This window comes from Gallinula chloropus, assembly GCF_964237585.1.
Source record: "Gallinula chloropus genome assembly, contig: HAP1_SCAFFOLD_220, whole genome shotgun sequence".
Lineage (NCBI taxonomy): Eukaryota > Metazoa > Chordata > Aves > Gruiformes > Rallidae > Gallinula > Gallinula chloropus.
In genome coordinates, this window is record NW_028168487.1 from 932 (window position 1) to 14,098 (window position 13,167).

The 13,167-nt window shown below is 65.6% G+C and overlaps 1 protein-coding gene across 1 annotated transcript; it reads right to left on the minus strand.

The window, feature by feature from the left end:
* Positions 1 to 1,026: 1,026 nt before the first annotated feature.
* On the minus strand, positions 1,027 to 9,432 carry LOC311204430 (putative serine/threonine-protein kinase SBK3). Its single transcript, XM_084280856.1, has 4 exons — positions 9,269 to 9,432; positions 7,507 to 7,683; positions 5,303 to 5,505; positions 1,027 to 3,088 (listed from the first exon to the last, which is right to left on the minus strand). The coding sequence occupies exons 2-4, from the start codon at positions 7,676 to 7,678 to the stop codon at positions 2,438 to 2,440; spliced, it is 1,026 nt and encodes a 341-aa protein (XP_084136982.1). The 5' UTR covers positions 7,679 to 7,683; positions 9,269 to 9,432; the 3' UTR covers positions 1,027 to 2,437.
* Positions 9,433 to 13,167: the final 3,735 nt, after the last annotated feature.

Consider the following 13,167-nt stretch of genomic DNA (forward strand, 5'->3'; position numbering starts at 1 on the left):
CTGAAGATGGGGTCAGGACCAGCCTGAAGGGACCCCCTGTCACATCTCCCTGGGCCTTGATCCTTGGGAACATGATGTTGTTGGGGTCTTCTTCTGAAGATGGGGTCAGGACCAGCCTGAAGGGACTTCAAAACCCTGGTCTGCTGGGGGCAACATCCCCCTCCCCCCCCCCCCAAGCTTTGGTCTTCCAGCTGTGGCACATGGCCCCAGCTTCAGACCAAGGCAGGTAACGGAGGGTTGACCTGAAGGACAAGGCTTGTAGGTCAACACGAGCCATGGGTGGGCTCCTGAGACCCTGCAATCCCCTTCTAGGAGCCCTGTTGACCACCATGGCAGTTGAGATGCGTTGTTGCCCCACGCCAAGACTCGGAGAGCTGCAGCTCCACCTGAGCCCCTTCTTCCTCCCCTTCCCGTCTCTCCCACTAAAGTCCATCCTGGAAGCGGGTTTGGGATCAATCCTGCCCTTCAGCAGAGCCTGTGAGCTCCATCCTGCTGCGCTCTGAGGAGCGAGGAGGAGGGTGGAGGTGATGAGATGATGCAGCAACTCCATTCCAGGCCCCCACCCCCTCAACAGCACCCTTGGGGTGCTGGATGCACCCAGATGCCCAACATCCACCCCCCTGGTGAAGGAACATCTCCCAGCACCCAACCTGAACCTCCCCTGGCACCACTGAGGCTGTTCCCCTTTGTCCCATCGCTTGGTGGGTGGAAGAAGAGTCCAACCCCATCACCCCACCTCTGAGGGGGGGTCTCAGCAGGAAAACCATGTGGGCTGGGAGGTATCTGGAAGCTGGAGAGTTGGAAGCTGAGCAGTTGGTGTCTCTCTGCTGCCCATGTGTCCTCCCTGGAGACTCACCCCACCACAAAGGGGTCCTGGGAGGGGGTGAGCTGGACCCACTTAAGGGGGAGGAAAAAGGAGCCTTTGGGGTCCAAGCAGCTGGTTGATGGGGAAAACATAATTAAAACAATTAACAAAAAGGCAAAATGATGAGGGATTTATTGAGCTTCAGCATCTCAGCTCGTGTGTGTCCCCACCACCCCCACCAACCCCCTTCCACCTTGTGCTGGAGCAGGAGATGGACCCTGCGCCCGCCGCAGGGCACAGCATCCCCCCCACCCCCAGCCTGATACGGGTCCCTTGTGGGGTGGGGGGTGTGGGCACAGTGTGGATGGGTCCTGAGGGGGTGGGGATGCTGCTGCTGGCACCCTCCCTCCCCTCCCAGCAGCTGGTGGGGACCAGATGGCTGGGTGAGCCTGGGCAGGTGTTTGTCTGGTCTCCAAACCCTGAGCTCACCCCAAAAACTCCCCTCTGGAGCCAGCCCAGCGTTCCCAGTGCTGGGGATGGAGAACACTGGTGGGGACTGGAGCCAGTTTATGTTTGTGGGGCTGTGGCCATCCCAAATTCCACCCCTAAGGGCACACACCCCCCTGCCCCAGGGGTATCCCTGTCCCCCAGCTCAGCTCCTCCAGGGCTCACGTTGGTCCTCGGTTCCTCAACCTCCCCAGGGATGGGTTCAGCATCTCAGCTTAATTACACCCCAGGTTTAGCATCTTCCCTAATTAACTGTCACCCCTGAGAACTTCCTCATCCCTCAAGAGCAGGTTGGAGGCCAAGGTTGGGTTCGTGGGGGGTATTGTGTGTGGTGCTGGGCTCCTTGGCTCAGGGAGAGGGTCCAAGAAAGGGCTGTGAAGATGATGAGGGGACCAGAACGTCCCTTCTGGAGAGGCTGAGGGACTCAGGGCTCTTTTCACCTTGAGAAGACCAAGGGAGGAGCTTCTCAGGGCTTAGAAATCCTTGAGCAGGGGGGTGTCAGGAGGATGGGGTGGGGCTGTTTTCGGTGGGGCCCGGTGACAGGGTGAGGAAGTGGCACCTAAACAGGAGGAGGAACATCTGGCCTGTGAGGCTGGCAGAGCCCTGGGACAGGAGAGGTGCTGGAGTCTCCATCTCTGGAGACATTCAGACCCCGTGCAGCCTGCTCAAGGGGATCCTGTTCTTGGGGGGGATGGGGATGGACTAGGTGGTCTCCAGAGGTCCCATCCAATCCCCATCCTCTCATGGTTCATCCATCTCTACCAAGGTTTATCCACCAACCTGACCTGGGTTTCAATTATCCCCTCTCCTCCTGGTTTTCCCATGGTCTCCTCCTGCTCTGGGTCCCGGGATGCTGGGAGAGGGGCTTGGGTGGACCCCCCATCACTCCCCCCCAGGGACCAGAGTGCACAAGCTGCCCAAGCTGCAGGTCTGGGGGTGGGGGGGTGGGTCTCCAGGAGCTGCTGGTGGCATCGTGTCTCCTTCCCCTGCTCTCACCCCATTTCCAGCCCCACAAACCTTGGGCAGGGAGCTCAGGAGCTCAGGGAGGGGTTGGGGGGTGCAGGGTGGGAGGGGTGGGGGTGCACCCACTGCAATACTGGCCTTGGGAAAGAGGGGACCAGCTGGCTACCGGCACAGGGCCAGTTCATTCCCGGTGGGCATGGGATTCCCATCTCCCCCCCCAGCCTCACCCCGGCTCTGGGAGACCCCTGGGCTGCTGGGGGCGGGGTCGCCAGTGCCGGGGGTGTTCAGCCAAGGCAGGGCCAGGTACTTCTGCACCTCGATGGCCGGGCTGCGGCGGTCGGGATCCAGCGTGAGGAGACGCCGGAGCATCTCCAGCGCCCCGAACCCGAACCCCTGCCAGGACACCGGCACCCCTTGCCCTTCCCCACCTCCCTGCCAAGCCCTGAAGTCCTCAAACTGGGGGTCTGAACTGGTGGCGGCGGCCCAAGGGAAGCAGCCGGTGCAGAGGCAGAAGAGGAGGACGGCGAAGGCCCAGACGTCCAGGCTGGAGTCCAGCTCCAGCGTGTCGGAGCCCTGGAGCAGGCAGAGCTCGGGCGGGGCGTAGGGCAGGCTGCCCGTCATGGGCCCCACGGCCGAGCCCTGCAGCCTGGTGAGGCCGAAGTCGCCCAGCTTCACCCGCCGGCACTCGCGGTCGAAGAGCAGCACGTTGTCCAGCTTGACGTCGCGGTGCACCAGCGCCCGGCCGTGCATGAAGTCCAGCGCCTCCGCCAGCTGCGTGGCACAGCGCTTCACCAGCTCCTCTGACAGCCCCTCCTGGGGTTGGGGAGAGGGGAGGGGGACACACAGTGACACCCCCCACACCCCCACACCCCAAAAAAGGGGCCGTAGAGGCAGCTGCACCCCGCCAGCCGGTGCTGTGGTGGGGGGGTCTCCCCATGAGCTCTGTGTGCCAGGCCCATCCTCAAGGCTCTACACCCTGTTGCCAAGAGTCTACACCCCCTCCCCAAGGCTCTATCCCCCTCCCCAAAGCTCTATCCCCCTCCCCAAGATTCTTCTACCCTCCCCAAGTCTCTATTCCCCTCCCCAAGTCTCTATCCCCCTCCCCAAAGCTCTACTCCCCTCCCCCAGGCTCTACCCCCCTCCCCGAGGCTCTACCCCTCTCCCCAAGACTCTACCCCCCTCCCCAAGTCTCTATTCCCCTCTCCAAGGCTCTATCCCCCTCCCCAAAGCTCTACCACCCTCCCCCAGGCTCTACTCCCCTCCCCAAGTCTCTACCCCCCTCCCCAAGGATCTACCCCCCTCCCCGAAGCTCTACCCCCCTCCCCGAAGCTCTATTCCCCTGCCCGAAGCTCTACCCTCCTCCCCAAAGCTCTATCCCCCTCCCCAAGATTCTTCTACCCTCCCCAAGTCTCTATCCCCCTCCCCCAGGCTCTACCCCCCTCCCCAAAGCTCTACCCCCATCCCCGAAGCTCTACCCCCTCCCCAAGGGTCTATCCCCCTCCCCAAAGCTCTACCCCCCTCCCGAAGCTCCACCCCCTTCCCCAAGGCTCTATCCCCCTCCCCAAAGCTCTACTCCCCTCCCCCAGGCTCTACCCCCCTCCCCAAGGCTCTACCTCCTTCCCCAAGGCTCTACTCCCCTCCCCCAGGCTCTACCCCCCTCCCCGAGGATCTATCCCCCCTCCCCAAAGCTCCACCCCCTTCCCCAAGGCTCTATCCCCCTCTCCCAGGCTCTACCCCTCTCCCCAAGTCTCCATCCCCCTCCCCAAGTCTCTATCCCCCTCCCCAAGTCTCTATTCCCCCCTCCCCAAGGCTCTACCCCCCTCCCCAAGTCTCTACCTTACTCCCCAAGTTTCTATCCCCTCCCCAAAGCTCTACCCCTCTCCCCAAGGCTCTATCTCCCTCCCCAAGTCTCTATCCCCCTCCCCAAGTCTCTATGCCCCTCCCCAAGGCTCTATCCCCCTCCTCAAGTCTTTATTCCCCTCCCCAAGTCCCTACACCCCTCCCCAAGGCTCTATGCCCCTCCCCAAGGCTCTACCCCCCTCCCCCAGTCTCTACTCTCTCCCCAAAACTCTACCCCCATTGCCAAAGCTCTACTCCCCTCCACAAGGCTCTACTCCCCTCCCCAAGGCTCTATCCCCCTCCCCAAATCTCTATCCCACTCCCCAAATCTGTACTCCCCTCCCCCAGGCTCTACCCCCGTCCCCAAAGCTCTATCCCCCTCCCCAAAGCTCTACCCCCCTCCCCAAGTCTCCATCCCTCTCCCCAAGTCTCCATCCCCCTACCCAAGTCTCTATTCCCCTCCCCAAGGCTCTACCCTCGCCCCAAAACTCTACCCCCATTGCCAAAGCTCTACCCCCCTCCCCAAAGCTCTACCCCCCTCCCCAAGGCTCTACCCCCCTCCCCAAGTCTGTACCCTCCTCCCCAAGGCTCTATCCCCCTCCCTAAGGCTCTACCCCCCCCCAAGTCTCTACCCTCTCCACAAAACTCTACCCCCATTGCCAAAGCTCTACCCCCCTCCCCAAGTCTGTACCCCCCTCCCCAAGATTCCATCCCCCTCCCCAAAGCCCTATCCCCCTCCCCAAGATTCTATCCCCCTCCCCAAGTCTCTACCCCCTCCCCAAGTCTCTACCCCCCTCCCCAAAGCTCCATCCCCCTCCCCAAAGCTCTACCCCCCTCCCCAAAGCTCTACCCCCCTCCCCAAGTCTCCATCCCCCTCCCCAAAGCTCCATCACCCTCCCCAAGTCTCTACCCCCTCCCCAAAGCTCCATCCCCCTCCCCAAAGCTCCATCCCTCTCCCCAAAGCTCTACCCCCCTCCCCAAAGCTCTACCCCCCACCAAGTCTCTACCCCCCATCCCACCCACCCACCCACCCACCTTCTCCCCTGCGCTCCCCTTCCTAGCACCACCCCCATATCCTCACCCAACCCCCCCTTCCCCAAGCTCCACCCCCCTCCCCTCCCCTCCCCTCCCCTCCCCTCCCCTCCCCTCCCCTCCCCTCCCCTCCCCTCCCCTCCCCTCCTCACGCACCCCAGGGTTGAGGAGGGCGCAGAGGTCGCCCGCGGGGGCCAGTTCCTGGCCGAAGGCGAAGTGCGTGTCGCTCTCGAAGGCCACGGGCAGGGCGCGCAGGCAGGCGGCGTGCCCGGCCAGGCACCGCGCGATGCAGTACTCGCGCAGGAAGGCGCGCCGCGCCGTGCGCTCCTTGCGCAGCAGCTTCAGCACCAGCGGAGACCCTGCGGGGCGCGCGGCCACGGCGGGTTGGGGGGCGCACGGGGGGGGGGGGGGGTTGGGGGGTACCCAGAGGTGGGGGAGGTTGGGGGGCGCACAGAGAGGAGGGGTTGGGGGGCACACAGAGAGGAGGGGGTCTGGGGGTACCCAGAGATGGGGGAGGTTGGGGGCGCACAGAGATGGGGGGATTGGGGGGTACCCAGAGATGGGGGGGGGTACCCAGAGATGGGGGGGGTTGGGGGGCGCACAGAGAGGAGGGGGTCGGGGGGGTACCCAGAGATGGGGGGGGTACCCAGAGATGGGGGGGTTGGGGGGCGCACAGAGAGGAGGGGGTTGGGGGGCGCACAGAGAGGTGGGGGTTGGGGGGTACCCAGAGATGGGGGGGGTTGGGGGGCGCACAGAGATGGGGGGGGTTGGGGGGCACACAGAGAGGGAGGGGGGTTGGGGGGTACCCAGAGATGGGGGGGGGTACCCAGAGATGGGGGGGGTTGGGGGGCGCACAGAGATGGGGGGGATTGGGAGGTACCCAGAGATGGGGGTGGGTACCCAGAGATGGGGGGGGTTGGGGGTCGTACAGAGATGGGGGGGGTTGGGGGGCGCACAGAGATGGGGGGATTGGGGGGGGGACCCAGAGACGGGGGGGGTTGGGGGGCGCACAGAGACAGGGGTGGTTGGGGGGCACCCAGGGCTGCGGTGGGGTGATGGGGGCACCCAGAGATGGGGAGATTGGGGGGGCACCAAGAGAGGGAGGGTTGGGGGGCACCCAGAGAGGAGGGGATTGGGGGTCACCCAGGGCTGGGATGGGGTGACAGAGGCACCCAGAGACCGGGGGATTGGGGGGCGCCCAGAGATGGGGGGTTGGGGGGCACCCAGAGAGGGAGGGGTTGGGGTCACGCAGAGATGGGGGGATTGAGGGGGTGCCCAGAGAGGGGCGGATTGGGGGGCACCCAGAGACGGGGTGGGGTGATGGGGGCAGCAACCAAAGATAGGGATGGGAAGGAGCAGGGGGCACCCAAAAACGGGGAGATTGGGGGAGCACCCAGATACAGGGAGGGTGATGTGGGGAAGAACCCAAATCTGGGGATGGGGAGCAGGAGGCACCCGAATCCGGGGATAGGGAACAGGGGGCACCCAAATCCAGGGATGGAGAACAGGAGGGGAGCAGGGAGCACCCAAATCTGGGAGTGGGGAGGAGGGGGCACCCAGAGACGGGGTGGGGTGATATTGGGGGGAACAGGGGGCACCCAAATCCAGGGATGGGGAACAGGGGGCACCCAAATCCAGGGATGAGGAGCAGGGGGCACCCACATCCAGGGGAGGGGAGCAGGGGGCACCCAAATCCAGGGGAGGGGAACAGGGGGCACCCACATCCAGGGGTGGGGAGCAGGGGGCACCCACATCCAGGGGAGGGGAGCAGGGGGCACCCAAATCCAGGGGTGGGGAGCAGGGGGCACCCACATCCAGGGGAGGGGAGCAGGGGGCACACCCCAAATCCAGGGGTGGGGAGCAGGGGCACCCAAATCCAGGGATGGGGAACAGGAGGGGAGCAGGGGGTACCCAAATCTGGGAGTGGGGAGGAGGGGGCACCCAGAGACGGGGTGGGGTGATATTGGGGGGAACAGGGGGCACCCAAATCCAGGGGAGGGGAGCAGGGGGCACCCACATCCAGGGATGGAGAACAGGGGGCACCCAAATCCAGGGGTGGGGAGCAGGGGGCATCCACATCCAGGGATGGGGACCAGGGGCAGCACCCACATCCAGGGGAGGGGAGCAGGGGGCACCCACATCCAGGGGAGGGGAGCAGGGGGCACCCAAATCCAGGGATGGGGAGCAGGGGCAGCACCCACATCCAGGGATGGAGAACAGGGGGCACCCACATCCAGGGGAGGGGAGCAGGGTGGGGGGTGTCCCAGCTCCATCCAGGCCACCAAACGGGGGCAGCGATGGGGTTTTTGGCAGTGGGACTGTTCGGGGCCGGGAGCAGCCCACCCCCCAGCGCCCCTCACCGCCGCTTCGGGGCTGGGTGAGCACCACACGCCCGTAGGTGCCGCTGCCCAGTTCCTCCAGTACGGCGTAGTGCTCCTCCAGCTCCCGCCGCGGCACCGCCCGGCCCGTCCGCGCCATCAGCCGCTCCAGGAACTCCTCGTTGTCCTCCTCATCCTCATCCGACTCCTCCATGGGGCCTGGGGAGGGGAGCAGCCCAGTTCAGCCTCACAGGGCCAAGAACAACCCATTTGGAAGGATCCCAGTCTACACCAGTTCAGCCCAGTTCAGCCTCACGGGGTCAAGACCAACCCACTCGGAAGCATCCCAGTCTGGACCAGTTCAGCCCAGTTCAGCCTTGCGGGGTCAAGACCAACCCACTCAGAATCATCCCAGTCTAGACCAGTTCAACCCAGTTCAGCCTCGTGGGGTCAAGACCAACCCGCTCGGAAGCATCCCAGTCTAGACCAGTTCAACCCAGTTCAGCCTCACAAGGCCAAGACCAACCCGCTCGGAAGCATCCCAGTCTGGACCAGTTCAGCCTCACAGGGCCAAGACCAGCCTGCTCGGAAGCATCCCAGTCTGGACCAGTTCAGCCCAGTTCAGCCTTGCAGGGCCATTTCGAAGCATCCCGGTCTAGACCAGTTCAGCCTCACAGGGCCAAGACCAACCTGCTCAGAAGCATCCCAGTCTAGACCAGTTCAGCCCAGTCCAACGCACCCAAGCCCAGCTCCACCCAGCCCAGGGAAGCCCGGTCCAACCTTCTCCAGACCAGACCACACCGGTCCAACCCAGTCTAACCCAGTCCAGCCCAGTCCAGCCCAGTCCAGCCATCGGGCTCTCCCCACAGCTGAGAGGGCTGTGGAGATGAGCTATGGGGCTGAGCCGTGGGGCTGAGCTATGGGGCTGATCTATGGGGCGGATCTATGGGGTGAGCTATGGGGCTGAGCTACGGGGCTGATCTATGGGGGTTGATCTATGGGGCTGATCTATGGGGTGATCTATGGGGGTTGATCTATGGGGTGAGCTATGGGGCTGAGCTATGGGGCTGAGCCGTGCGGCTGATCTATAGGGTGAGCTATGGGGCTGATCTATAGGGTGAGCTATGGGGCTGAGCCATGGGGCTGATCTATGGGGTGATCTATGGGGGTTGATCTATGGGGCTGAGCTATGGGGGCTGAGCCGTGAGGCTGAGCTATGGGGCTGAGCTATGGGGGTTGATCTATGGGGCTGAGCCATGGGGCTGATCATCTATGGGGCTGATCTATGGGGCTGAGCCATGGGGCTGATCTAGGGGGCTGAGCTATGGGCTGAGCCGTGGGGCTGATCTATGGGGCTGAGCCATGGGGCTGATCTATGGGGCTGATCTATAGGCCTGATCTATGGGGCTGAGCCATGGGGCTGAGCTATGGGGTGAGCTATGGGGCTGATCTATGGGCTGAGCTATGGGGCTGAGCTATGGGGTGATCTATGGGGCTGAGCCATGGGGTTGATCTATGGGGCTGAGCTATGGGGCTGAGCTATGGGGCGGATCTACGGGGTGAGCTATGGGGTTGATCTATGGGGCTGAGCCATGGGGCTGAGCTATAGGGCTGATCTATGGGGTTATCTATGGGGCTGAGCCATGGGGCTGAGCCGTGGGGCTGAGCTATAGGGCTGATCTATGGGGTTATCTATGGGGCTGAGCCACGGGGCTGAGCCGTGGGGCTGAGCCAGGAGCCGAGGGCAGGGCCAAGGGTCCCTCAGGGTGTCACGGGGACGCCGCGGAGCAGCACCCGGCCTCACCTGCGTCCCTCACCCCGTGTCCCGGCGGAGCTGGGTGCCGTGGGGCAGAGCTGGGCGCCCTGGGGCAGGGCTGGGTGCCCTGGGGCAGGGGGTGGGTGCCCACAGCCCCCCGGCCGCCCCCCAGCCCCGGCAGCCGTGACTCAGAGTTTCCTGCCCGTGTCCGGCCGCCGGCCCCGTGTTAATCTCGGCCGCTCACACGCAGGGAACATGTGTCAGCCCAGAGCCAAAGATAGGCAGGGGTAGGACGGACGGACGGACGGGGGGACAGACGGACAGGGCAGGGGGGCAGACGGGGCACGGGGGGACAGAGGGACAGGGCATGGGGACAGACAGGGCAGGGCATGGGGGGACAGACGGACAGACAGGGCATGGGGACAGACAGACAGACAGGGTAGGTCATGGGGGGACAGATGGACAGGGCATGGGGACAGACGGACAGGGAAGGTCATGGGGGGACAGACGGACAGGCAGGGCATGGGGACAGACAGACAGGGCAGGGCATGGGGGGACAGACGGACAGACAGGGCATGGGGGGGACAGATGAACAGGGCATGGGGACAGACAGGGCAGGGCATGGGGGGACAGACGGACAGACAGGGCAGGTCATGGGGGACAGATGGACAGGGCATGTGGGGACAGACGGACAGACAGGGCATGGGGGGACAGATGGACAGACAGGGCAGGTCATGGGGGGACAGATGGACAGGGCATGGGGGACAGACAGACAGACAGGTCATGGGGGGACAGATGGACAGGGCATGGGGACAGACAGGGCAGGGCATGGGGGGACAGACGGACAGACAGGGCATGGGGGACAGACGGACAGACAGGGCAGGTCATGGGGGGACAGATGGACAGACAGGGCATGGGGGACAGACGGACAGACAGGGCAGGTCATGGGGGGACAGATGGACAGGGCATGAGGGGACAGATGGACAGACAGGGCAGGTCATGGGGGGACAGACAGACAGGGCATGGGGGGACAGATGGACAGTGCATGGGGACAGATGGACAGGGCATGGGGGAGAGATGGATGGACAGACAGGGCGTGGGGGGGACAGACAGACAGACAGGGCAGGGGGGACAGACAGGGCAGGGCATGGGGGCACAGATGGACAGGGCAGGGGGACAGACGGACAAGGCAGGGGGGGACAGACGGACAGGTTGGAGCTGGGGGCTGAACCCCGCTGAGCCTGGCGGTCCCAGTTCACCCAGTGTGGAAGTGGGGCAGAGACCCCTTGGCCATCCCTTAGCGTGCTGCCACGCCTGTCCGTCTGTCTGTCCCAGCGCTGCCACGTCTGTCTGTCCCTGTGCTGCTTCTCCAGAGAAGGGATCTGTCCCCAGCACCACGCTCTGTCCGTCGTCCTGCAAGCTGTCCCCCATGCTATCTGTCCATCTGTCCATCCATCCATCCATCCATCCATCCATCCATCCATCCATCCATCCATCCATCCATCCATCCCTCCGTCCATCCATCCATCCATCCATCCATCCATCCATCCATCCATCCATCCGTCTGTCCGTCCATCCATCCACCCATCTGTCCGTCCATCCTCCATCCATCCCCTGCTCTGTCCATCCATCCGTCCATCCTCCACCCATCTGTCCGTCCATCCGTCCATCCATCCTCCATCCATCCCCTGCTCTGTCCGTCCGTCCGTCCCTGCCCACAGCCCTCTGCGACCCCCCCCATCCGCTCTCCCCCATCCCCCCACCCCTGCTGTCCGTCCGTCCGTCCATCTGTCCTTCCTCCCCCATGACATCCGTCTGTCCCCCTCTGTGTGTCCCCCGATGACCCCCCCACCCCATCCCAGCCACGACCCCCCCCAGCAGCTCATGGCCTCCCCCTGCCTCAGTTTCCCCCCTCTGAGAGACCCCCAGATATGGGGCAGACCACTTTGGGGGGGGGGGTTGTGTTGGGGACACACACACCCCCCCCAATGCCCCCCCTGCACCATGGGGGTCGACACAGACCCCATGAGACCCTCACTGCCCCCCCCCAAAACACCCCCCCCAAGAGACACCCCCTCCAGAGAGACCCCCCCCCCAGAGAGACCCCCCCCAGAGACACCCTCTCCAGAGACCCCCCCCAGAGACACCCCCTCCAGAGAGACCCCCTCCAAGACACCCCCCAGAGACCCCCCCCAGAGACACCCCCTCCAGAGAGACCCCCCCAGAGACACCCCCTCCAGAGACACCCCCTCCAGAGAGACCCCCCCAGAGACACCCCCTCCAGAGAGACCCCCCCCAGAGAGACCCCCCAGAAACACCCCCCCCAGAGACCCCCCCCAGAGACACCCCCTCCAGAGAGACCCCCCCAGAGACACCCCCTCCAGAGACACCCCCTCCAGAGAGACCCCCCCAGAGACACCCCCCCAGAGACACCCCCTCCAGAGACCCCCCCCAGAGACACCCCGTCCAGAGGGACCCTCCAAGACCCCCCCCAGAGACCCCCCCCCACAGACCCCCCCCTCCAGAAAGACCCCCAGCTCTGGGGCAGACCACTCTGTGTGTGTGTGGGGGTTGTGTTGGGGGGGGGACACACCCCAATGCCCCCCCTGCACCATGGGGGTCCACACCGACCCCATGAGCCCCTCATTGCCCCTTCCCCACCCCATTGACCCCCCCCCCCAGCTCTGAGTCACATCTGGCCCCCCCAGCCACGTTCCTGGGGGGGTTATTTTGGGCACAGGGGGCTGTGTCCTGCCAAGGACACTGGGTGGGGGGGGTGGGGACTATTGGGGGGGGGGGGGTGACAAGGTTGGGGGGGGGGCATGTGGAGGTTTTAAGGGTCCCCCCCCCCCGCAGCCAGACCCCCGCCCCTCCTCATTCCCTGGGTCCTGTGCCCCCTCCCCCCACCCCAGCCCCCCCCCCCCGGGTTCCCACGCCCCCCCCCCCCCTCCATTCCCACGGCCGCATTCCTGCCCCTCCCCCTCCCCACCTGCTGCCCCCCCCCCATCCCACCTGCTCCGGGCCCTGACCCGGTAATTAACACTTGGCAGCAAATGAGCAGCACGCGGGGCGGGGGGGGGGGGGACAGGAGAGGGGGGGGGGGGACGGGGTGTCTGTGGGGGGTGGGGGGGAGCAGGTCCCAACCCCCTCCCTGGGTGTCCCATCCCCCCCCACCCCCCAGCCCTGACCTCGGGGAGCAGAGATGGGGGGGGGGGGGGGCTCTGAGCATCCCCCCCCCCCTATTTCTCTGCCCCCCCCCGGGGTGTCGCCATGCGGCCCCCCCGGCGTGACCCCAGCGGCACGCGGAGGATGTGGCGTCTGTCCCTGTCTGTCTGTCTGTCTGCACCCCCCCCGCCCCCTCTGGGGGCTTTGGGAGGCGGGGGGGGGGGGGGGGGGGGTCGGACAGCTGCGGGGGCACCGAAATAGCCGGGAGCGGCCTCAGCCCCGGGGGGGTCACGGGGGGGGGGTCACGGGGGGGGGGGGGGAGAGCACCCCCTGCCCCAAACCCTCCGCACCCATCGAGCCCCCGCCCGGCTCTTCAGCCCCCCCCCAATCCCACCCCCCCAACCCCCCCCCCCCCCAAATCCCATCGCCCCCCCCAATCCCACCCCCGAATCCCATCCCTCCCCCACCAAATCCCATCTCCCCCCCAATCTGGGGACCAGATATCGGGATGGGGGGGCCGGGGGGGGCCTGGATGCCGGGATGGGGGGCGTCGGGGGATGGCTGGGGGGGGCTGCGGGGGCTGGATACCGGGCTGGGGGGGACGGGGGGGGCTGGATACAGGGCTGGGGGGGCCGGGGGGGCTGAATACGGGGATGGGGGGTCCGGGGGGGCTGGATACCGGGATGGGGGTCCTGGGGGGGCTGGATACCGGGATGGGGGGGCCGGGAGGTGCTGGATGCCGAGCTGGGGGGGCGGGGGGGGGGGCTGGATACGGGGCTGGG

What these genes read in the sequence shown, in the direction of transcription:
- LOC311204430 (XM_084280856.1), bottom strand. Translation starts at nt 7,678, where the DNA reads ATGGAGGAGTCGGATGAGGATGAGGAGGACAACGAGGAGTTCCTGGAG. An exon ending in CACCCAGCCCCGAAGCGGCG is followed by an intron (nt 5,506 to 7,506) that starts GTGAGGGGCGCT and finishes CGCGCCCCGCAG; the next exon opens with GGTCTCCGCTGGTGCTGAAG. An exon ending in GCGCCCTCCTCAACCCTGGG is followed by an intron (nt 3,089 to 5,302) that starts GTGCGTGAGGAG and finishes CCCCAACCCCAG; the next exon opens with GAGGGGCTGTCAGAGGAGCT.